Source organism: Kogia breviceps, chromosome 16 (genome assembly GCF_026419965.1).
Source record: "Kogia breviceps isolate mKogBre1 chromosome 16, mKogBre1 haplotype 1, whole genome shotgun sequence".
In the NCBI taxonomy this organism is placed as follows: domain Eukaryota; kingdom Metazoa; phylum Chordata; class Mammalia; order Artiodactyla; family Physeteridae; genus Kogia; species Kogia breviceps.
Window position 1 is genome coordinate 7,846,540 of NC_081325.1, and position 23,595 is coordinate 7,870,134.

The following is a 23,595-nucleotide window of genomic DNA, read 5'->3' on the forward strand; positions in this document are numbered from 1 at the left end:
ATGTATGGACAAAAGGGTAAGTTTAGGGGGACAGCTGGTAAAATAAGCATCTGTCCCTCAGAGAAGTACGGTATTTTCATGGTCAAAAATCCCGTAATAGTGACAATAATTAAAACTATATCATAATATATAACAGTAGATTAATGTGTAGGACGTAGGCGTGCAAAGAATTACTGTAGGTTGAGGTCTACAGAGTGCAAAAAGCACAACATGGGTATTATTAATATTACATGGCAAGCTTTGCGATTTGAATGGGATACAAACGAGTGAGTCAGACTCGGCTTTGTACGTGTTTTATATGCTTATGTAATGAGAAAAGTATCTCCTTAAGGGCTCAACTTATAAATATTTGCTTAATATGATTCATCAATTAAACATGTGAAAGTGCTTATTTAGCCTAAAACGAGGGGACTCTCGGTATCCATTTTGTTTTTTCAGAATGAAAGTGCCCTTGTGAAAGAAAAAGAGCTGTCAATCGAACTTGCAAACATCAGGGATGAAGTTGGTAAGTAGGGCATTGACAATGAGGAATGTAAAGAGTGTCTTTTTCTGCTCTCTGTGAATGTATAACAAAAGCAATTATGTCTCAGGTAATAACCAGAGCAAAGCTGCCTGGACAAAAGGAAAGTATCATGCCCAGTACAGTGGTGGGTTCTTGTAGCCTTGCGGGGGGCTGTGATTTCTATGTAATGTCTCCGTTGTCGTACAGGCAGCTTCCTAACAGTTCACGGTGGAACTGATCAGGCTTGAGTCTGCTCCTCCCAGATGGCAGCTCATGTCTCTGTCTGCCTTGTGTGGGGTGACAAGCACCCCTCCATGTCACGCCCCACCCCTGGACAGGCACAGCTCCAGCAGAAGCAGCTCAGCTTTGGTGGGTGACTGAGGGGCTCCCTGTAACGTGCTTCCTGCCGCTGTACACCCTGCCGTGAGATACTCTGTGATCTAGAACACGAATCTGGATGGCTTAGAAAATGCTAGGGTCCACGCTGCAACTCCTTCTCTTTGTCTGATCCGATGGTGTAGTTCTGGCTGAACCACAGGAGACCTTGCCAATGACAGGAAGATCCCCAGACCCTGGGATGTGGTGAGAGATGGGCTTTCACTCTAGGCCAAAGATCAGACCAAGAACTTCCCACGTTCCAGTGTCTTGATCCCATTCCTCTCTTGGGATCTGTTACTCCAGCGAAGGTGAAGTGAACATGACGTAGTCCGCTTGGCCTGCTCTTCTCTTTACGGTGCACGTTTCTCCTCCATCCAGTGTGGTCCTGGGGGCAGCCCCCCTGTGCAGGTATGGCCTCCTCCACCAGCAAGGCACTTGAACAGGCCCGGCCACCCTTAGTGGGTGGCACCTGTTTCCAGGCCAGCCAAGCAAACAGGCGTCGAGTCTGGAGGCCAGGCTTCCCCCGGGAGCACAGGCCTCCAGGATGCCCAGTGGACGGGGAAGAGATTTCCCAACACAGCTTACCCTACCCATATTTTTCAGTTATTTTTACCTTAAAAAAAAAAAAAGTGTTTCTTCACCATAAGTTTTGCGACCTCCTTTGCCATGGAGACCGGGCAGCCGTGGCCTCGTCTCCCCTCCAAAGAGAGCCGGCCCCTCCCCGGCCTCACCTGTGCGTGATCGGAGCAGCAAGACCGGGGCACCCGCGCCTGGCATCCCCACCAGTGGATGAGCCCACAGGGAGGTGTCCTGAGAGGCCCGAGGAGCGGAAGTTGGCAGAGTTTGTGAGGGTAGCTCCTGCACAGGCCAGGTCCACAAGCATGTGTCTCTCCATGCAGTGGCTGGGCTCTCGAGCAGGTGACCGAGGTCCAGGTAGGGCTCACGTCTCTGTCCCTCGGGTTCCACTTCATAGAAAGGAAATTTGATTAAAGAAGAGAGTGAGGATGAAGCAGTCTGTAAAGGTGACTCTGTAACTCTTAGGTGTGTGGCACCTTGAATCTGAAGACAGAGGACGAACTCTTCCACAGTAGGGTGAACTCCTCCCCGGAGGGACATCTGCACCCCCTGGGCAAGCGTGGGGTCTGGGGTGTTTGTCCTCACCCAGCCAGGTCGTGTGTACCAAATCCAGCGCCCCTCCCTCTGTGCTTTCCCGAAGCTTCTGAGTGCAGCAGGAACCACACGGGGATCGCGCTGGGATTTTGTATTTAAGCCTTACTTGGTTTCTGCATTAGTGCTAAGAATAGGACCAGAATTCACCTGCCAAAAAGGCATGCGGGGAGGGGAAGGCAGCACCACGGCCTGGGCCCTTCCGCCCAGCATTCAGCCCCAGAGGACACTTCAGCAGCACGTTCCTGACCACTGGAGAGGCTGCATTTGTGAGAGAGAAAGACAGGAATATGGGGGCCGTCTGTTAACTGTAAAGTCATAAATTCTAGTGTCCTGGCCTGCAGGGCGTTCCCTTGAAGGGAGAGGGGTACTGAGCTTACAAACCAGACTTCCCAGTGATCCTACAGAGAGATGGTCAGTCCTATCTTCTTACCCCCCAGCCTTATTCGGACCTCCTATCAGCTGAGTCTGGGGGGCGGGGTCACTGCAGGGGAGGGGCCAGGGGTGCGGTTCTGAGGGGGAGATGGAATTTCTAAAGATTGTAAGTTTGACATAGAAGGAAAAAAGAAGCTGCGAAAAGTCAGAATCCTTTAGGAGCACTTATACAGATCCCAGAACAGGGCTGGCCTGTCCCCCACATTCAAAAATCGCCGCTTAAAATTCTTCACGACCATTAAATGCTGCCCTAAATTCTACAGATATCTACTCATAAGTACCCATCAGCTTTCTGCACCCTTGATGTGAATAAATTCAATCAGAGGCTTTTAGCATCCAGCCAGAATCAGCTTTGCTACTGGCTCTCAGCCCTGGTGCGTGTTCCAATCACCTGGAATGCTTTTTAGAACATCGATTCCCCCCAGGACCTTCCCTAGGGCAACAGAATCAAAATCGTTGAGGGTGAGGCTGAGGCATTGCTTCCTTCCCCAGGTGTTTCTTAGGTGCAGTTTGAGAATCACTGAATTGCGTTGAAGAATAGGGGGTTTGGATTTGGATCAGGGACAAGGGTGAGGCAGTGGGTTGTTTGGGCTCAGCTGGGGAGTGGGAGGTTCCCGCAGGCCAGGGCTCTGGGCAGCAGGAGGGGCCCAGGCAGAGGAGCCAGGCGGGCGAGAGAGGGCGCCGAAAGGGAAGATGCAGAGGCCAGATTCCACCTGCTTTGATCTCACCCTTAGGGTTGGCCTGGCTCCCGGGAAAGTTGGCAGAGTTTGTGAGGGTAGCTCCTTCCCTTAGCGCCTATGGGTCCAGGACAAAAGGGTATCCTTTTGTCCCGGGAAGGTCTCCTCCTATCCTATCCAAGGGGAGGTATCCTCCTTCCCCTGCCTTTGCTGGTCAGCCTGGGTGTCCATCCTCTGAGTCCACTCCCATCTGGATTAGATGAGCTTCCGGGAGCCAAACACAAAAAGTAACCCCCTGCTGTGTTTGCTGACACACTTCACATTTACAGTACATTTCCATTTGTGACTTCTGTGGGGGAGCTACCACAGAATCTTCTAGAAGGTGGGTAGTTAGAATCCCTCTCAGAGATTTTGAGATGTGTCATCCCACACTGACTGAGAATCTCTGACCATATTAGTTTTTAAGTAGGAAATTTCTGGCAGTTGATTTACAAGTAAACTTTGAGGACATCTTCAAGTAAGTGGTGTTTTCTTTTTTTAAAAAATTATTTTTATTTATGTATTTTTGGCCGCGTCGGGTCTCTCTTGCTGCACATGGACTTTCTCTAGTTGCGGCGAGCGAGGGCTACTCTTTGCTGCGGAGCACGGGCTCTAGGCATGTGGGCTTCAGTAGTTGTGGCTCGCGGGCTCTAGAGCGCAGGCTCAGTAGTTGTGGCACATGGGCTCAGTGATTGTGGCTCGCGGGCTCTAGAGCGCAGGCTCAGTAGTTGTGGTGCACAGGCTGAGTTGCTCCGCGGCAGGTGGGATCTTCCTCAGCCAGGGCTCGAACCCGTGTCCCCTGCATTGGTAAGCGGATTCTTAACCACTGCGCCACCAGGGAAGCCCAAGTGGTGTTTTCTGATCCCACTTCGGACATCAGGTATGTAGGAGATTTTTCCACATGGAGAACACTTGCTGGGTGTTCAACAATTCAGTTCAGTTTTGACACTAACTCTCTGAGTGAGTGCAGGCCCCACAGGGGAAGGGCCAGTTCCACTAGACTGCAGGTGCCAATCCGAAGCCCCAGGAGCCTCTTATACTTCTGACCAACTGGCTATAAATTCAGGGGTTCCCACAACCCCTGCTCATTGTCAATAATTCGCTAGAAGGACTCGTACAACTCAGGAGAACACTTGACTTACATTTACCAGTTAATCATAAAGGATACGACTCAGGAACAGCCAAATGGAAGAGATGCACAGGACAAGGTATTTGGGGGGAGTGAGAGGCACAGACCTTCCACACCCGCCCAGGACAGGTCCCTCCCCCAGGAGCTAGCTGTGTTCACTGACCTGGGAGCTCTCTGAATCAAGAGATTTTATAACCCCTTCTCCGGCATCTCCTCTCCCTAGAGGTTGGTGAGTAGGGCTAAAAATTCCATCCCTCTAATCACCTGGTCTGTTCTGTGACGATCCCCGTCCTGAGGCTCTCTAGGGACCCCCCAGTAAGTTGCCTTGTTAGCATAAACTCAGAGAAGGAGCTCATTATAAATACAAAGACACTCCTATCACTCAGGAAATCCAAAGGGTTTTAGGAGCTCCAGGGACAAAGACCAATGTATTTCTTCTACCACACCTAGCTAAAGGTACCTAGCCAAGGCTCTGCCCAGTTGTGGAGAATGGTTCCTTCATTTAACAAGCTTCTGAGCACCTTTACGTAGCAGGCAGCTTCATAGCATTTCAGAGGTGATCCAGGTCTTAATGACTATAGTCTATTCACCACATTTGTGAGATCGGTAGACCGAGACATGGTCAAAGACCTTGGCTAAAGTTGGGACGTCTGTAAGAAGTACCAAGAAGAAAACCTTAGTTCTCCTTAATCTCAGTCCATTCATTCATTCAACAAATGTTTATTCGGTGCCTAGTATGTGCCAGGCACAGGCAGGGCAGGGTCACCACGGATGGTGAAGCAGTCGTGCCTTGCAAGGGGCACCCCTCTGAGTGGGGGCTGAAATGCACCCACATTGTAGCCGCTCACCAAGCCCTGAACCCCAGCCTGGGGTTGCTGCTGCCCACAGGAAGGGGCCCTTTTTCTAATTTGCACAAAGGCACCATGTGGGCTAGCTATGACCTGGTGCCATATACGGACACGTCAGTGGTGGATAAGACACAGCTCATGTCCTCAAGGAGCTTCACGATCCAAGACTCCGTGCAGGAGGGGCTATCTGAGATGGGCCTGTACAGTGACTAAGACTTGGGTAGATGCGCGTGGGAAGGGAAGGAGCACAATTATTGAGCACCAGCTATGCCTGCTGCCCCCAGTGAATGTGCCCTGGGCCTATAGGCGCCATGACCATTTGGGGGCATTACCCATCCTGCATACCTTTGGAAAGGAAAACCCATTCCTCCTTCCATGGATTAAAAACACTTTTCGCGCTTCTCACTTAAGAGTTATAAAACACTCCGTCATAAACTAGAATCAGCTACTCTTCCCCTTTGAGTTTGGGGTTTTACCATTTTTTGCTATTATGCTACAATGAGTGTACTGTTTGCAAATTACTTTTCTCCTCTTGTATTATTTTCTTGGAATATAATCTCAAAAGTGTGGACCAATAATTTGGGTAGGATTTCACATTTGATTTAAACTCATCTATATGTGCAGTGTCCTGGATATTTATTCTGTAAATCACTGCACAAGATTATGGTGGTTTTAATCTCAGTGTAGCTAGGGTTGCCTTATAAGAAGGGAATTAAATCAATTTCTCTCTTTCTCTCTCCCTCCCTCCCTCTCTCTCTCTCACACACACCTGAGAAGGGACACATAATTGCCATTCATATACCAAGATGTAGTTTGGGATGGAGCCTTTTGTGGTCCAAGGGTAGAGCCCCTGTGGAGTGGCTGAAATTTGTCATCTATGGTATTTGTATCTCCTATGGAGACAGGGATCTCTAGTCATCCTCTTGAAAGCTTCTCATCCTCAGGTCACCCTCCAGGGTTGATGGCTCTTGCCTTGTCTTTGGAGTTGGCCTGAATTGGGTCTGTCCTTGGAAAAGCCTTCCTCTAGCTATATTGGTTGTGGGATGAAAGGGCATTTTGGATCTCCAGGAACCCAGAATCCAGCATCACATCCACGGAAGGAGGAGTAAAGATGCTAGAAACATATTTAATATATGATTTTTTAATCACATCTTACAATTTCCCAGAAAGTATAGTTCTTTAAATGTGCGCCCTGATTTTTGGATAAAGTGGCATTCTCCAAATTTGGAAGTCAAATACTGGGTCCTTGAAGGTTCATCCTTTACATTTGTAGATGCTGAAGTAGATTTGTAAGATGTTCTTCCCAGAAGCAGATTATTTCCTTTTGAGACGTTATGCTTCAGGTTGCTGACCACCATCGGGTGGATATTTATGGTCTCTCCAGCAAAGCTGCCTTATGAGAAAACCTGAGCTATAAAAAATATGAATTAGATGAAATCCACAGAAAAACATGCAATAAATAGCTAGGTTCAAATGGGGCCTCTGGTTCACGCTCCTCACTTAGCCCCGCTGCTCCCACAGGCAGACCAGAGCCCTGCTGCGATGTACGTGCAGACACAGGTTGGCCCACCGCTAACAGCACTGCACATCTCCCACCCGATTCCTTCCTCGAGGCCGCTCAGGACTGTGACTGTCTGAATGTGGTGTGAAATTGCCTCTCATCTTTGAAGCTCTCAGTCACCCAGCTGCCCTCCTCCTGGCCTTCCTTACCTGCCACTGCCCCGGCCCCAGGGCTGATGGGCAAAGCTTCTCTCTGCTCCCACGTGTGGCTCTGTCACCCCCTCCTCTCTTGAACTTGTTACAGCCTCTGCTCTGGCTCTTCCCAAACCAAGGCCATGGGTTTTTAGCTTTCTGCCAGCCTCAGACTTAAGATGGACTTTGCTTTTTCATCTCTGCTGAAAACTTTAAAAACACTTAACATGAAATATAGTTTTAAAACAGGAAGCAGTCATTAACAAAGCAATCCTTCTGTTAAAGTTTCTGAGGTATTGTACAGGAAGCTAAATGGTTAAATCCACGTTTAGATTAAAGTTAGCTTATTGAAACAAAACAAACAATACCTGGATGTTTTCTATAACGTGAAATAAAGTCATATTAAAGACTTCTGAGAGCTTTGATATAAAGGTATGATAGAAATCTCAGTTTATGACAGTAAACACTGAATTGTTATTTATTACATTCTTAAGTTACTAAATAGAATGAACTTTCCGACTTATTCTCATTTCTAACTAGCAACCTAAATATATTTACACACACCACTGTAAGTGTATCTGAGAGATGATTTTATCTTCCAGGGTTTATGCATAGAATGTGTCTTCAATTTGTGATCATAATCCCTTGTATTTACAAAGCGCTTAGTACTTACCAAGGTCTGTCACATGATATGTTTTATTTATTCATTCAGGCAGCTCTGTGAAGTGGGTGCTGGTGTCTTTTATAGGAAATTGAGGCTCAGAAAGGTTAAGTGACTTCCATAAGAGCATACAGCTGGGATGGGACAGAGTCAGGTCTTAAGTCTAGAATTCTACACGTCGTATGTAACGTTACACATAGTGCGTAACTTTACACATCGTGCGTAACTTTACCACGGCAGCCCCAGCTCCCCCACCACCTTTTTTTGGTAATTTTTAATTTAATAGATTGAAAAATCAGATAAACAAAATAAAATAGTTTTCTATCCCAATTCTATATGACTTCCACCCAAAACCATGATAGATGCTAGTATGAATCTGTCCAAACGTAGATTAGAGTATAATTATGTAACAGTGTTATGTTAATTCATCCCTAAGCTGTAGCCAATAGGATTGGACTCCGGAACAAATAACAAACGCCCTAAACAATCGTAGCTTAATCAAGGTAGATGTTTATTCCTCCCTTATATACAAGTCAGGAGGTAAGCACCCAGAAGCAGGTGTGGTTCTGTTCCACAGCGTCCACAGGGGCCCAGGCTTCCAACGGCTCAGCGCTCACCCACCCCCAAGATGGCGGTGCTTCTCCTCGTGGCCCAGGGTGGCAGTGGGCAGCACTGGGTGCCACGTGGCCATCGTATCTCTAGTCCAGGTGGTAGGATGGAGGAGGGAATGAACAAAGAAGCAGAAAGAGTGGGTCAGCTCCTCTTGGGGAAAAGTCTCCGGTAACTTATGTCTCCTTGGCCAGCTCTAAGTTACAGGGCAAACCTAGTCACAGGGGACTGGGAAGTGTGCTCTTTTTTCTTGATGACCTTGCCCAGATATTTTGTTACTCTGGAGGAAGGGGAGAGCTGTGCTGTGGAGCCTCGCTTGCCTCCGTCAGTAAGATGGAGGGAATAGTCCTGTCACACGAGCTGAATGAGAGCAAAGGATCTAGCGGAATGTTTGGCAGAAAATTGGGGGCACAGTATATGCTAATTCCCTTAAGTTTCAGATTAGATTCTGTTGTATTCCTTCCCCTCACAGCTTTAAAAAAAGATGAGTTAAAATGCAAAACCCAAGAAGACACCTCAGAAAAACTAACGAATCTTGGGATCACAAAAATAATGTACATTTTCTGATTTATAAAAATATCTCTTCGAAGCACACCAATTAAAAGACAGTTTGCCAGATTGGATAAAAAAGCAAGATGCAGCTATGGGTTGCCTAAGAGAAATCCACTTCATATATAAAGATATAGATATTTAAAAGTAAAAGTATAGAAAAAAGATATACTATGCTAACACCAATCCAGAGAAAATTGAAGTGTCTGTGTTAATATCACACCGAGTAAACTTCAGACCAGTAGCGTCACTGAGGACGAAGGTGGCCGTGACATAATGATCAAGGAGTCAGCTCACCAAAAAGACACAACAATACTAAATTCTGTGTGCCTAAAAATAGAGCTTCAAATCACATGAAGCGAAAACTGGTGGAACTGAAAGGAGAAATAGACAATTCCACTATTACGGTTGGAGACTTCAGCACTCCTCTCTCAGTACTGAGAGAACGAACAGGCAGAAAATCAATTGGGATTTAAAAGACCCAAACAACAGTATCAACCAATATGACCTAACTGACATTCATAGAAGATTCCATCCAACAAGCAGAATGTACATCCTTCTCAGATACACGTGGAACATTGACCTACATGGAGCATATGCTGAACCATAAAACGAACCTCAACAAATATAAAAGAATTGAACCATACAAACTGCTTTGGACTATAACAGAATCTGACTATACATCAGCAGCACAAAAATACCTGGAAAACTCCAAACACTTGGAAATTAAACAACACACAACTAACACATGGGTCAAAGAGAAAACCACAAAGTAAATTAGAAATTTATGTTGAATTGAATGAAAATAAAAACACAACGTCCGTGGAATGCAAAATTCTCTCTGATCAGCAGAGTTGAATCTTCTCAACGACTTTGGCAGGGGGCACCCAAATACATATTTACTATTTAACTATCACTGTCCTGGGTTCTATGGTGGGGAGCAAATAGTGTTATTTAGAAGATTTGATCTAGAAGGTTTGGTCTGCTGTCAGAAATTTGAGTGTGACAATAGAGCTTCAAACATACTGCTTTCTTTGCAAGATGGACCACTCAGCGTGACGAGGTCCAGGAGTTACCTGACCCTCCTATAGGAAAATGATGTTCTGAGCTGGGAAGAATTCAAACCAGTGATGTCAGCTGCTATGATTAGATTTTTATCCCAGTAAATGTAATTTTTAAAAGTCATTTTAGTTTCTATCTCAAACAGGTGCTTACCTATACCCAGTAATATCAAAATCACAAACTCCCTTAGATGTACCAGAGACTGGGTTTGGTTGCCATGGTAAATACATCATCAGCTACAGTTTCACAAAGCTGCTACTTTCTTTGAGACAATGATTTATTCCAATTGGCAGCAACACATTTTTTGATATTTATAAAATTCTTTGAAGTCTATAGGTGTAGCACCTTCTAGTTACTTTATATGGAGATGTCTGTTTTGTGATCCTCTAAAATATTTACTCCTTTATGAATAAAGACAGTCCTTTCTGATATATGTTAATATTTTTAAATCTGTGGGCTTAATCCTTAACCTGAATTGACTGAATAAAGTAAGTTAGGATACCAAGGGCTGCCCGTAAGCTGCCCTGTGGACAAGCAGTTTCTGGAAACTTGGGGAGTCAGCAGCTTCCATAAAATTGTGACTTCATAATAAATCTAATGTCTGCAGTGGTGTAAGGGTTTACAAAGCTCTTTCACATATTATTTCATTTAATCCTCACAACACCCTAGGAGACAGACAGGTGAGGTAGATAATACCACCACCGTTTTAAAGGTGACTAAATTGTGGCTATAGAGAATGAAAGCAAACCCCAAATCACGTAACGATTAAGGATAATGAAGCTGGGTCCTTAATCTTGTTCCACCATGACCGTAGCACGCTGCCTTTGTGTTGTAAGATTTCAGCCGGCGTCTTGGGGAAGACAAGAAAAAGCAGAAAAAGACGTGACCTGCTATATAGATTTAACCTGAAAATTGCTGAAGAGCATCTTGCGAAACACAGTGCTTTAAGTGACAATCACGTGCAAATTATGCAAATGTAATCACCGCCCACTTGTGAGTTTCTCATGCACTTGGATCCCTCTTATTTTTCTTTGTATCTGGAGCCCCATCCCAGGGCTTAGCGCATTAAATGGGAACCATTCATTGCTTCATTGTATAAACTTGACTGAACCCAGGAGATGCACCTGTTAGTGTACCAGGAGTGGAAGATGGATACGACATGGTCTCTGACTTCAGGGGACACCTGGGCACTGGAGAGGCAGATGCATGAGCAGGTAATTAAAACCCAGGGAACTGAGTAAGATGCTGGAGGTCTGGGAGTTCAGAGGATGGTTTGTAACCCAGTCAGGGGTCCAGGAAGGGCTTTTAGGGCTAAAACAGCTGAGCTTAAAGGAAATGGAGGAGTCGTTGAAGAAGTGGTTCTTCTACACTTGAGCAATTACATCAACAGTGTTGATGACGTCATTGACTCAATTTCTCCTTTGGGAGATGGGAAAAATAGTAAAGACTGGTTTTCCATGGGGTGACCCCTAAACCAGAGGAAAAGGGCAAATGAATTTATCTGTGAAACTCTTTAAACTACTTGCATACAAAGCAGGGCAGTGTTTGGGATATTAGACTCCGATGACTCTCTCGTCACAGATTTTTTAGACGTTTGGTTTTTCTTGTCTAGTGCCGTTATGAAATTACTCTCACTCATTCAAGTAACCACAGATACCACCAGGTCCAACTTCAAGAGTACTGTCAGTCTATTTGCTTAATTTGGCAGTTAATTTGAATAAAGTAATATATAAATTGCAGTACGTGCTTATGTTATATTCAGATCACTCTTTTTGATTAAAATTGCAGTTTTTCAGCCAAATGTCAGGTCTTCAGGAGGTTAATTCTGGTGAAGATGATAACTAGACCAAGTCTGCATTGCAAGGAACCGTGTAAAGACTTACTAGGTTTTGGTGATGATGAATCTGATTCTGATCTCAGGGCTCCTTAACACAGCTATTTTCTTAGAAAAAAGGAAAAGCTAGTGATGAAGAATTTGGTCAGAATTTAGCTAATCAGACTGATGGTTCCAGGTGGAGAGGCCAGGCTGGCACCTGAGTGCGGGCATTGTTAGTGCACCAAGAATGGCCCTGACTTTCGAGGAAACGCCTTTTAAGTCAGTTTACCAGAGCCTCATATAGAAAACGAAAATCCCAATTCATTAATTTACGTGAGTAATGATATGTCTCCTTATAGGCATATCTACCTAGAAAGCTAAAATTGTAATCAGAAGACAGCTTAGTGGACCAGAATCCGTCATGTGCTATAATAATAATGGCATCTCACTGACATAGCCTTGGGCAGCCATCTGCATACCTCTTTTGTTCCTGGGACCTCAGTTCTTAGCCAGGGGTCCCCGTGGGAGGAGATGGAAGCCTATTAGAATCACCTGGGAGCTTCTGCCAAGTACCCATGCCTGCCCTGCTTCCAGCTATTATAGAGTAACTACAGTGGACTTAGCATCCCACTGTACACAGCTGTAAGACACAAAATATATGAGGCAGCTGCTTCCAAGCAATAGACGCCACAGGCCCGTGATCCTTGAAGAAGAGGGATCACACTGAGTTCCCTGTTGGCCCCAGCTTTCCGCCCGGAGTCACTAACCAGACCGCAGCACAGAGACGTGCGCCAGCAGTGACCGCCATGTTGCCGAGCTGAAGAAGCATTTACCAGAGATTCAGGTGATTAAAGCAGCTAAAAATCGTGAGGCCATTGGGACTTCCCTGGAGGCCCAGTGGTTCAGATTCCGTGCTTCCAGTACAGGGGGCGCGGTTCAATCCCTGGTCGGGGAACTAAGATCCCACATGCTGCATGGTCAAAAAAACTTTTTTTAAAAAAAAAAGAAAGAAAGAAAGAAATCATGGGGCTGAGCACTGGAGAGCAGTAACCTGTGCAGAGGAGGCCCCAGGAATTTGCACAGGGGGTTCCCGGGTGATATTAGATGAAGCATGGGCATCACATGCCCGGGGAGGCCTGGCAGAGAGCAGCTGCTGCAGGACTGACATGGTGAGGGCAACAGAGGCTGCACGGTGCCGAGAGACGTTGGATTCCAGCCCAGCCAGGGTGGAGAGACCTCACTGAGCACCTGGAGACAAGACCTGAGAAAGGCCAGGCTTTAGGAGTAAGGACCACGACCGAGTGTAAGGGTCTCTCTAGGAGACTCGAGTGGACCCACCCTAACGAAGAATAAAACCGAGTCTGGTGGAGTCAAAGGCATCCAGTAATTTACCTGCCTGCCAACAAAACTCAACACCTGCTAAAGGGAGACAAAGTAATACACGCTTCCTACAGTATACCATCCATGATGTTGAACACTTATTTTTAAAACTTAGACCTACAGAAAGCAGGGCCCATAATCAAGGGGAAAAGTAGTCAATAGACATGCATGTTGAAATAACCCAGATGTTGGAACTAGCAGATGTGAACTTTTTAAAAACTGGTCATAAACATATTCAAGCGCTTCCAGAAAAAGAGGCACGTAGTGAGTAACCAGGTAGGGAAGCATAACAGAGAAACAGAAACTACAAAAGAACCAAATGGAAATGTTAGAGCCCAAGAGTCGAATCTCTGAAATGGAAGATTCACTGGCTGGGCTTTACAGCAGGTTGGAGGCCGCAGGAAAAAGGGTCAGTGAATTGAAGACAATCAACTGATACTATCCAATCTAAAGAACAGAGAGAAAAAAAATATGAAAAGAAGAGGAACAGAGTGCCAGGGAGCTGTGGCAGTATAAGAGTTGTGTAATTGAATTGTCAGAAGGAGAAGCGAGAGCGATTGGGGGAAATCCTTTTGAACAAATGATGTGCAAAGACATCCCAAGTTTGGTTTTACAAGAGCAACCTGCAGACCCAAGAAGCAGTGAACCCCAAACAGGATAAATACAAATACACAAATCACACCAAAGACATCCTAGTCAAACTGCTGAAAACCAAAGATAAAGAGGAAGAATTAAAAGCAACCAGCTAAAGACACACATCACACACAGAGGACAGGGATGTGAGTGACAGTTAACCTCGCCAGAAGCAGACCGAGGCAGTGGAATGGCATGTTTGAACTGCTTAAAGAATGAAAGGAAAACAAAAGCAGAAGTCAGTATCCAGAGAAAACATCTTTTAAAAATGATAGAAACTTGGAATTATGGGAAAGAAATAAGGTGGTCAAAATGGTAAATGTGTGGATAAATATAAAAGATTATTCATTTTGTTTTAAAATGATTATTCATTTTAAGTGTTCAGCTTGATGATGTTTGTCTGTGAATACATCCATATAATCACCACCCAAGACAAGACGTAAGACGTTGACATCACTCCCGAAAGTCCCCCCAGGCCTCTTTCCAGTCAGTTCCACCCACTCCCTACCTCTGAAGCAACCACTTCCGTATTTCTGTCACCATAGATTAGTTTTGCCTGGTCTTGGATTTCCTACAAATGGGATCAGACAGTGTATATGGTCTTTTGCGTCTGGGTGTCTGGGTGCTTTTGCCCCACGTGAGAGATCCATCCACGTCGCTGAGCGTATCGGTAGTTTGTTCCTTTTTATTGAGTCGTGTTCCATTGGCATGCATGTGCCAACATTAATTATCCACTCTTCCGCTAATGGACATTTGGGTTCTGTGTCCGCATTTTGCTGTTATAAATAAGGCTGTTATGAATATCCTCGCACAAGTCTTCTTGTGGACAGAGATGTTTTTCATTTCTCTCAGTTAAATTCCTACACGAGAAATTACTGGCTCACAGGACAGATGTGAGTTTCACTTTAGGAGAAACTTCCAAACAGTTCTGGAAATGGCTGTTCCATTCTTGCACCGTCCCCAAGAGTGTTTGAGGGTTCCAGTGTCTCCACGTGCTTAACAACGTTTGGTGTTGTCAGTTATGTTGTTGTTGTTTTAGCTGTTGGAGCAGGTGTGAGCAGTATCTCATCGTGGTTTTAATTTGCATTTCCCTGATCACTAAGGAAGTTGAGCACTTTTATGTGCTAATTAGCTATTGGATAACTTCCATGAGCTGTCTGTCGCCCATTTGTTCTTGCGCGGTTTGTCTTTTTGCCGAACGGCAGACGCCCCCTTCACCTGGGCACACAGGTGCTCTCAAGGCTGCCACACTCCCACCTGGCCCACCCATTGTGCTCATGATCTGTCTCCTGATTCCCAGCACTTAGAGACTGACTCAGGGGCTTCCCTGAGTCAGTGGTTGAGAGTGCAGTGGTTGGCGCAGTGGTTGAGAGTCCGCCTGCCGATGCAGGGGACACGGGTTCGTGCCCCGGTCCGGGAAGATCCCACGTGCCACGGAGCGGCTGGGCCCGTGAGCCGTGGCCGCTGAGCCTGCGCGTCCGGAGCCTGTGCTCCACGATGGGAGAGGCCACAACAGTGAGAAGGAAAAGAAAGGTTATAACATTTTAGTTAAGTAAAATCCTCGGTTATTTCAGAAGAGGTTCAGTCATTCTTGGTCAGTCCTGTTATTGTCTTTACACAGCGCTGAGTTAAAGACCTCCTTCCTCCAAGTGCTGTGGCAGGAGCATGGGCTGCAGGGCCCAACAGACTTGGTCTTAGTCAATGCTCGTGTGCAGGAGATTAAGCCCTCTTAGCCTCAGTTTCTTCATCTGTGAAATGGGCGTTGCACTAGGACTTACCTCCCAGCTTCTAGTGTGAGGTTGAAATAGGATAATTCAGAGTAAGTGCCAGGCTCAGCATCGTGCCTGGCCTCGATTATTAGCTGTTTATTGTTTTTGAGGGGGGGTACATAGAATCATTGAAATATTACAGTAAGAATATTTCCCACCCTTCATGAATGCTAGGGTGGGACCTAGCATAAAGAAACACTCATGGGCTTCCCTGGTGGCACAGTGGTTAAGAAGCCGCCTGCCAATTCAGGGGACATGGGTTTGAGCCCTGGTCCAGGAAGATCCCACATGCTGCGGAGCAACTAAGCCCGTGTGCCACAGCTACTGAGCCCGTGCTCTAGAGCCCGCGAGCCACAACTCCTGAGCCCTTGTGCCACAGCTACTGAAGCCTGCGCTCCTAGAGCCCATGCTCACCACATTGCGGTGCAGCAAGAGAAGCCACCGCAATGAGAAGCCCGTGCACCGCAACAAAGAGTAGCCCCCGCTCTCTGCAACTGGAGAAAGCCCATGCGCAGCAATGAAGACCCAATGCAGCCAAAAATAAAAATAAAAAAAGAAAGAAAAAAAAAAGAAACATTCACGTTACACGCATACATCTAGGTGGAGTGGAGCCAAGTTGACTACTACCCGTTACATGGGATTCATCCCCGCGTGGGAGACACAAACCCATCAGCAAGGGCAACCTGGCATCCGGAAGTGAGAAGGCCCTGGGTGACTCAAAAGGGGTGTGACTTGCCCAGGCCGCTGTCTCCTCTGAGGGAAGTGATCCCCTGGTTCTCTTCAAGCCAGCATGTATTTATGGAAATCCGCCCGGGCCTGGCATTGTGCTGAGATGGGCCTCCATAGAGGAAGGCTGCACGGGGTCTAGCTAGAGTAATAGACAAGTATTAATGCTCATCATAAACATACTCTTGAGCTATTATTAATTGCCTAAAAGTTTAACTTCTTCTGTGTCTATGCTTAAAACTGGTGGGTAGAAACAATTCGAGGTGGTCCATTTTGTTCCCTGGAGTTGATTTGATGTATTTGGAAGTAGTATAGCAAAAGGATGGGAAGGGTTCATGGGGAAATGCACACACCTCTTTAAAAATTAGATTCTGTAGATTTCAAACATCAACGCTTCATTGCCGTGCAAAACTAAAAGCGATAAACCCTCGAACAACAAGTAAAGACAGTAATAAGTCTAGGAAAACCTCCGAGAAAATGTCCCAAATCCCATGGAGAACACAGAATACCCAGGCCATGCATTTGACATCCTAAAGGAAGGAATGACAGTATTTAAACTTACCACCATCAAATGGGTTAAAATTTATTATCTAGCAGCCCCTTGGTCTCCATCCCCTCCGAGAGCAAATAAGGGGAATGGGGCCACCCAAACTACGGGACAGAGGGTGGAGGTCAGCAACACGCCATGGAATCCCCGCCAGCTGGGGAGCTAAGGAAGGGACAGGGTCACAGGAGTTCACTGGTTAGAACCCTGTAGGGTGGGTTCTAGCCAGTGAAAAGGGGCCCCAAATCTCAACTGAAGCTTCAGTTTAAACATCTTTCAGGAAGTTATTGAAAGCTCCTTCTAAAAAGGATGTCGAACCTGGAGATGTGTTCACTGTCCAATGTATGTAACAAATATTAATTTGAGGTAAAATTAAAGGGTCATTTTTCAATGCCATTTTGGACAGGACAAAAAAAATATTAAAAATATTAAAAGCAGTAAATGCTCACTGGACCCAGTATCTGGCCTGTTCAAAGCCAGCCATGGTGTGTTAGATGAGCCGGCACCGGCTCTGCAGCCCAGATTAACCTGGAGGAGAGGGGAGAGCAGATTCTGTGCAGAATCATCTCCCCAGAAAGCCGCTTCCTGTTTATGGGCAGTGGTGTTATTAGTTCTTATGTAGATGGCATTTGTTTCTCTTTTCAAAGCTCATCATTATAACCATCCTCTTAAATCCATTTCCGCTTTCCTCCTTTGCCCCCATAAATCACTATTGCATTTTTCTCCTCTCAGACCAAGAAGGTTACTTCTAAGCATTGCAATTACATTCACACACAGGATCGGTCGTTATCCATTTGTTGAAAGGCTCATCCTTTATCTTAAGGAACATATTAAAATGGCACAAAGTATTTATGACTCGAAAAGCACCTTAAACTAATTGGGATTTTTGTGTCTGTTTCTCCTTATATTTCTTTGTTTCCATTCTCCCAAAACATAAGGCAGAAGAGCAGTATTACTATTACTATTTGAAAGAGCACTGCTGAGATTCAGAGCACTTTGAGGGACTTCCAGCTCCCGATCTCGCAGCGTCAGCTTGGACAAGAGATTTAGCCCCTCTGAGCCTCCATTTTCTCTTCTATAAAATCAGAGCAAAAATGCTGGCTTCCCCCAGCTTTGAAATTTGTTGCAAAGATTAAACAAGTTAATATTGTGTGTTAAAGAACTGCATAAATGAAGACACAGAAACGTCAGTCGTTGATATTGCTACTAATGTCTCCTGTCACTGGGCATTGAGTCATTCTGCAAAGCACGTTGTCTCTGCAGATGAAGCTTCTCTCTCTAGGGCTCCATTTTGGAGGGAGATCGTAATAAAAATGGTATACCCTTCCCTGTCTTCTTCAAGAGAGGACAGTGGACAAATACAAACTCTTCTTGATGACCCTTGGTCACCATTACAATATCCATAGAATTCTAGCATGCCAGGGCAGAAGGGGGCTTAACACTAAAGGGGCCTATCTTAATCCGCTCGGGCTGCTATAACAAAATACCACACGTTGGGTGGCTTAAACAACAGCCATTTGTTTTCCCACAGTTCTGGAGGCTGAAGTCCAGATCAGGGGCTGGCTGGTTTCTGCTGCCGCCTCTGTCCTTGGCCTTTGGGAGGATGTCTTCTGCTGTGTCCTCACCTGGCCTCTGAGACATCCCTGGTGGCTTTTCTTCTTGTACGGACACCAGTCATGTTGGACTAGGGCCCCAATGTAATGGCCTCATTTTAACTTAATCACCTCTTCAAAGACCACATCTCCAAATAGGGTTGCACTCTGAGGTCCTGGGTATTGGGGCTTCAACATGTGACTTTGAGGCGAATACACTTCAGTCTGTAACGGTGCCTGACCTCCTCATTTTATGGATAAGGATGTGGAGACCCAGAGAGGTTGAGTGAGTTGCCAAAATTCCCACAGCTCGTGTCTGCAGAGCCTGGGACAGAGGCTGGCCTGGAGACCAGGGCTCCTCCTGCCTCCCCCGCCTTACTGGGTCTTGCCTTTGTCTCCTGTCCCTTCCGGGTGTCACCTGACCACTTGTGTCCTGGGCTCTCACTCCCCAACCCCCCACCTCTTAATCTGTTGGGAACTCTGACAGTCTGGATTCAGTGTGCAGGAAGGGTTATTTACTGTCATTCTGTGTGGAAGTTTATAAGTTGTAAGGTGGGGGGATGTAAGTGGGCACTTGAGGACACATATTTGGGGATCTTGAGGCTCTAATCATCCAGTTTGGAGGCCGTGTTCCCAAAATTTGACCCACGGGTAAATGTTAATGCACTCTAAAAAGCCACCTTGATGAGAAACCTTTCCGTATTTGTTCCATAGCATTGGAAACGCCGAGCAGCTAGAAAATGCCCTGCGTCTTACTGCATCCCGTGTCTCCCGTATTCTCCCCCGAATCATTTACACACCCTCAGGTAGGGGACCACATCTGTCAACCTGTGCCTGCCTCACTGGGGGAGATTTAATGAGAGTTTATCCTGAGGTCTCATGCTTTTAAGACTTCAACACTTATAAAATAGGCCACAGCATATGCCCACGTGAAATGGAATATTATCGTTAATGATTGAACTGTCGCAAGGCTTGTCAAAATTCAGCAGTGCTGAACTTCACATTTTTCATACTAATTGACAGCATCCAGAAGGGCCCTTCTTGAGTACCGCGGACCAGAGGGTGAATTCCACCATAACGTTTGTGAACCATGGGCCCTTATATGTACATGAATCCGGCTATTAGTTCAGTAGAGATTTAGCTGATGCCTAATGTCTGCTTTCCTCCCCAATTCGACTCCTCCTCTGATGTTTGCCTCTCCTTAAACGGCACCACCATCCCCAGTCGCTCAGACCAATAGCCCGAGTCATCCTCGATGCTGATTCCTGGCTTTCCCTCACCTCCCTCGTCCAATCCAGGAGCAGATGAAGGTGGCTTTGCCTCCCAAATGCCTCGCACACCCATCCAGCGCTCACCAGGCTGCGTCCCCAGTCCCGGGCCCGTTATATCCGCCTGGACCCCAGAAATGTCCTCCACGCGGCTTTCCTTGCCTCCGTCGGGCGATTCCCCATGCCACCACCAGGGGGCTCTTGTAAAAGCTTCATGAGCTCTTGTTTCCCACCCCACCCCCCGCCCCGTTTAAGACTGTGGGGGGCGGGGGAGGGCGGTCTTACAGTTAGAGGACTACAGTCCCCACTCCTCTCCGGGGACCACGGGCCCCGCGTGATCCGACCCCGCCTCTCTCCATCTTCACCTCCCTCCACTGGCTCCATCACGGGTCCCTGAGCCCCGTGTTGTCTTCCTGTTCCTTAAGTGAGCCGAGTGTTCCCACCTCCGGACCTTTGCTCTTGCGGTTCCTGTGCCTCGAAACCCCTCCCTCGAGCTCTCTGGGCGCCGCCCCTTCCCCGTCGTTCACATCCACCCGGGTGGTGTTTCCTCCGGGCGCCTCCTTCATCCGCCGGCCGCCGGAATCTGACCCCGGCCCTAGCCCTTCCCTAGCGTTGCTCTCATTTTACGTTCTTCACTGCAGTTATCTCAGGTTTTCACGATCTAGCATTTGGCCGTATAAAATTCTTGCCCGCTTCTGTCTTTGCCCACCTGGCGGCGTGTCTGATTCACCACGGGGCTGGGCATGGCCCGAAGCAGCTGCTTAGTCAGTTCAACTACTGTCTGTTGATGTGCCACCTGCCTCTGTGACCGGGCCCTGGGGACACCGCACGGACCTGCGAAGATGCCGGGAGACCCAGGACTCTCCCCCTGGCTCTTTCGCTCCCATTTTTCTACTCCTAGTCCCTGAACCTTTCCTCCATCTCAGCCCCTCCTTTTCTCTCTTGTTGACATTTTCATCAAAAAGAAGGTCCTAAAGAAAGAGAAAGAGCAGTAGAGGGCAGTGTGGCCAGGCCCTCGGGCAGCGCGTTGCATGGACTGAGCCTGCGTGCGGCCTCCTGTGGGTCCTTGTGATTTGACAAGTGTGGACAGAGGCCTTCGCCGCCAGAGGGCTTTCCCAGGCATTATAGCTCCCCCTGGTGGGCACTGATTTGTTACAGGATCACTGCCATCAAAAAAGAAAAAAAAACCGAAAAAACTTCACAAAGGCGCTCACAATCTTTAACCCCAAGTAACTCTACTCCTAGAAATGTGTCCTGATGAGTAAAGCAAAACAGTATATGAGTGACACAACCAAATGTCCGACAATAAGGGCATATAAATTACGGTGCATCCACATGAAGGTATAAGGTAGCCATAAAAATATTAAGTAGGAAGACATGAAAACTTCCTAACAGAATATTCAGAAGTCATACCACTGCAACAGCTACGAAGGGACTACACAAATGGAAAATTTCATTTTCTTTGTGTAGTGAGTTATGGGTAATTTTTAAATTACATTTTTTCCTTGAAAGTTATTTTGTCTTTTCAATTACTCCCCATCTCTCAAAGAAACAACTTAATCTTTTTTTCTAAACATCTTTATTGGAGTATAACTGTTTTACAATGGTGTGTTAGTTTCTGCTGTATAACACAGTGAATCAGTTATACATATACACATGTTCCCATATCTCTTCCCTCTTGCGTCTCCCTTAATCTTTTATCTACTGTGGGATCTCCTGTTAATATGTAACGATACTGACTGTATTATTTTACTAGGGCTACCGTACGAAGTACCGCAGGCTGGCGGACTTAAACAGAAGTTAATTTTCTCATACTCCTGGAGGCTGGAAATTGAGATCAAGATGCCAGCAGGGTTAGTTTCTTCTGAGGCTTCTCTTCTTGTCTTATAGATGGCTACATTGCCTTCCCTCTACAGGTGTCTGTGTCCCGTAGACTCCAGCCATATTGGATTAGGGCTGACCCTAGTGACCTCATTTTAACTTAATTACCTCTGTAAAAATCCTGTCTCCAAACATGGTCACATTCCGAGGTACTGGCGGTTAGGACTTCAACATATAAATTCTGGGGGCACAGAATGGAGCGCATAACAGTGACTGTTACAATAGTACCAAGTATTTATATACAGTATCATTTCTTCATATTTAGATGGTTTATATTATGATCGTTATATCTAAAGCACTTCCTGTGACATAAAAGGCAGTATAATATCATTCCTTATGCTTTATCATGAATTAGAGCCAGATACCTTTCTTCAGTTTAAGTCTAGTGCTGTAATTACTGATCTTTGCTACCTCTTTGGTAAACCAATAACAAGTTGTAATTAGTCAAGGGACATTTGGGGCAATTGTTTAAAGAAAATTGATCTTACTCACTGGGTTTTTATCCCCTTTCATTTGATTTATGAACTGTGGTATATATGTATATACTGTATACACATACACTCTATATATTCATGCATACATACATATATATGTTCGATTATTTTAAACTGTACGACAGGCTCTAATAATCTTGTTTTTGCTTTTCAAACTCATGCTTATGAATTAGAAATGTTATAATACTCTTGGCCTGTCATAATCCTGTTCTTTTAGAAATTATTCTCAGCTTCTTAGGTTCTAGGGATTTTTTATTGTGGTGTTTGCCTCTCACACTATAAAGTACCAAATGTTTCCTCATGAATAGAAATAATGAAAGCAAGACTCCAGATGTTACCCATTAAGTTAGCCTACATTAATCCCTATCTGCCCCAATAGATACATTTTTGAAGATTTACCGGAGGCCAGAGGATGTTTATTTCTTTAGGGAGTCTGTTATTGGAGCTCTTTGCCTGGTGCTTCAGCTGCTTTTCTTATCCAGTATCTTCTGCAGGCCTGGGGCTTATGACATGGGGTCATTTCAAGAATAGAAGTATCACCTCTCGTACATAATAGCGATGGGGAATTTGGGGATTGGTGCTACATGTGGGAAAGTGGTTACTTTGCCACTTCATAGACAGCAAAGCTGAGGCCTGCAAAGCTCATGGTTTATCGAAGGCAGCAGTACAGTTCCGGGACAGCTCTAGGATGGAAATCAATCATTTCTGACCGCTCAAAAGAGTGCCAGGCCCATGAATCATCCTGCTACGAACATAAATAAAATCACAAGTTAGATGGAAAAGTCCTGTCCTTTCTGACCACAGGCTACATAACTTTTTAAAACCTAGTCTCCTCCTCAGTCATGGTAGTAATTTTTAAAAATGTCTTAACTCATAAAACATGAAAACACATAATAGGATTTTCTTAAATACACATTGTTGCAGGTGCTCGTTGGGCAGTGTGCCCTGTAACTTAAACACACAACCTCTGAGGGAGGAGGGAAAGATGGAGGGTCAGAAATTCAGATGCATTTCCATTCCAAGTACAAGTACACTGTCATACTCTTTCTGCATCTTGCCTTTTTTGTTTTACGGTGTATTACAGATCACTCCACGATAACATGAAAAGATTCACCTTATTTTTTTTTTACCGGTTACCCGTATGCCATTGCGCAGAGGATTTGTCCTGTGTGAATAGTGGATTTGCCATCATTGATTTAAGTGGCCCCCCACTATTTCCTGAAGGCGAATCGTGCTGTAGTAGTCATCCTTGATCAAATTTGTTGTGCCCTTGTGAAAGTGTTAGGTTAAAAGATATGTGTCATTTAATTTTTCCTCCAGTGTAACTGATTTGTTGTTACTCATTTCTTTACCTTTTTGCCTGTTTTAGTCCATCTATGCAATCTATATAGTCAACTTACTGTTCTGATTTCCTGAAGATACTGATATTAGTATATGGCAAATACATTCTCCCATACAAAATAGTACTTGTTAAAGAAAAATACATGATGAGCATTTTTTATTATCTTCATGTGAGTCTTATGTGCTGTTTCTAGTTAAGAAACAGTAAGAGTGGTTCTCAGGCTCCCTTAGGCTCCACAGATGCCCGTGTATGCTCGTGTGTGTGCGTATAAAACAGTGTAGTGGTGGGATTTTTAATGTTGTCGGCAAACATCTTCTTCATTGTTATACAGAATCTCAAAATCCAAACATGAGCTTTTCCTCTACGAAAACGTCTAAATTTATCCTCTGAGATATTCTTCCT

At 45.6% G+C, this 23,595-nt stretch overlaps 1 protein-coding gene across 11 annotated transcripts in view; it reads left to right on the forward strand.

Moving 5' to 3' along the window:
• The window catches only part of MTUS2 (microtubule associated scaffold protein 2), a 499,652-nt gene that overhangs the window by 450,391 nt on the left and 25,666 nt on the right, over positions 1-23,595 (forward strand). For 9 of the 11 annotated variants that reach the window (XM_059041785.2, XM_059041788.2, XM_067016452.1 and 6 more), the window contains one exon: positions 439-505. The exons of the other annotated variants lie outside the window; for them this stretch is intronic. In XM_059041785.2, coding sequence (XP_058897768.1) covers positions 439-505 — 67 coding nt within the window. The remainder of the gene's footprint in view (positions 1-438; positions 506-23,595) is intronic. 11 annotated transcript variants of the gene reach the window in all.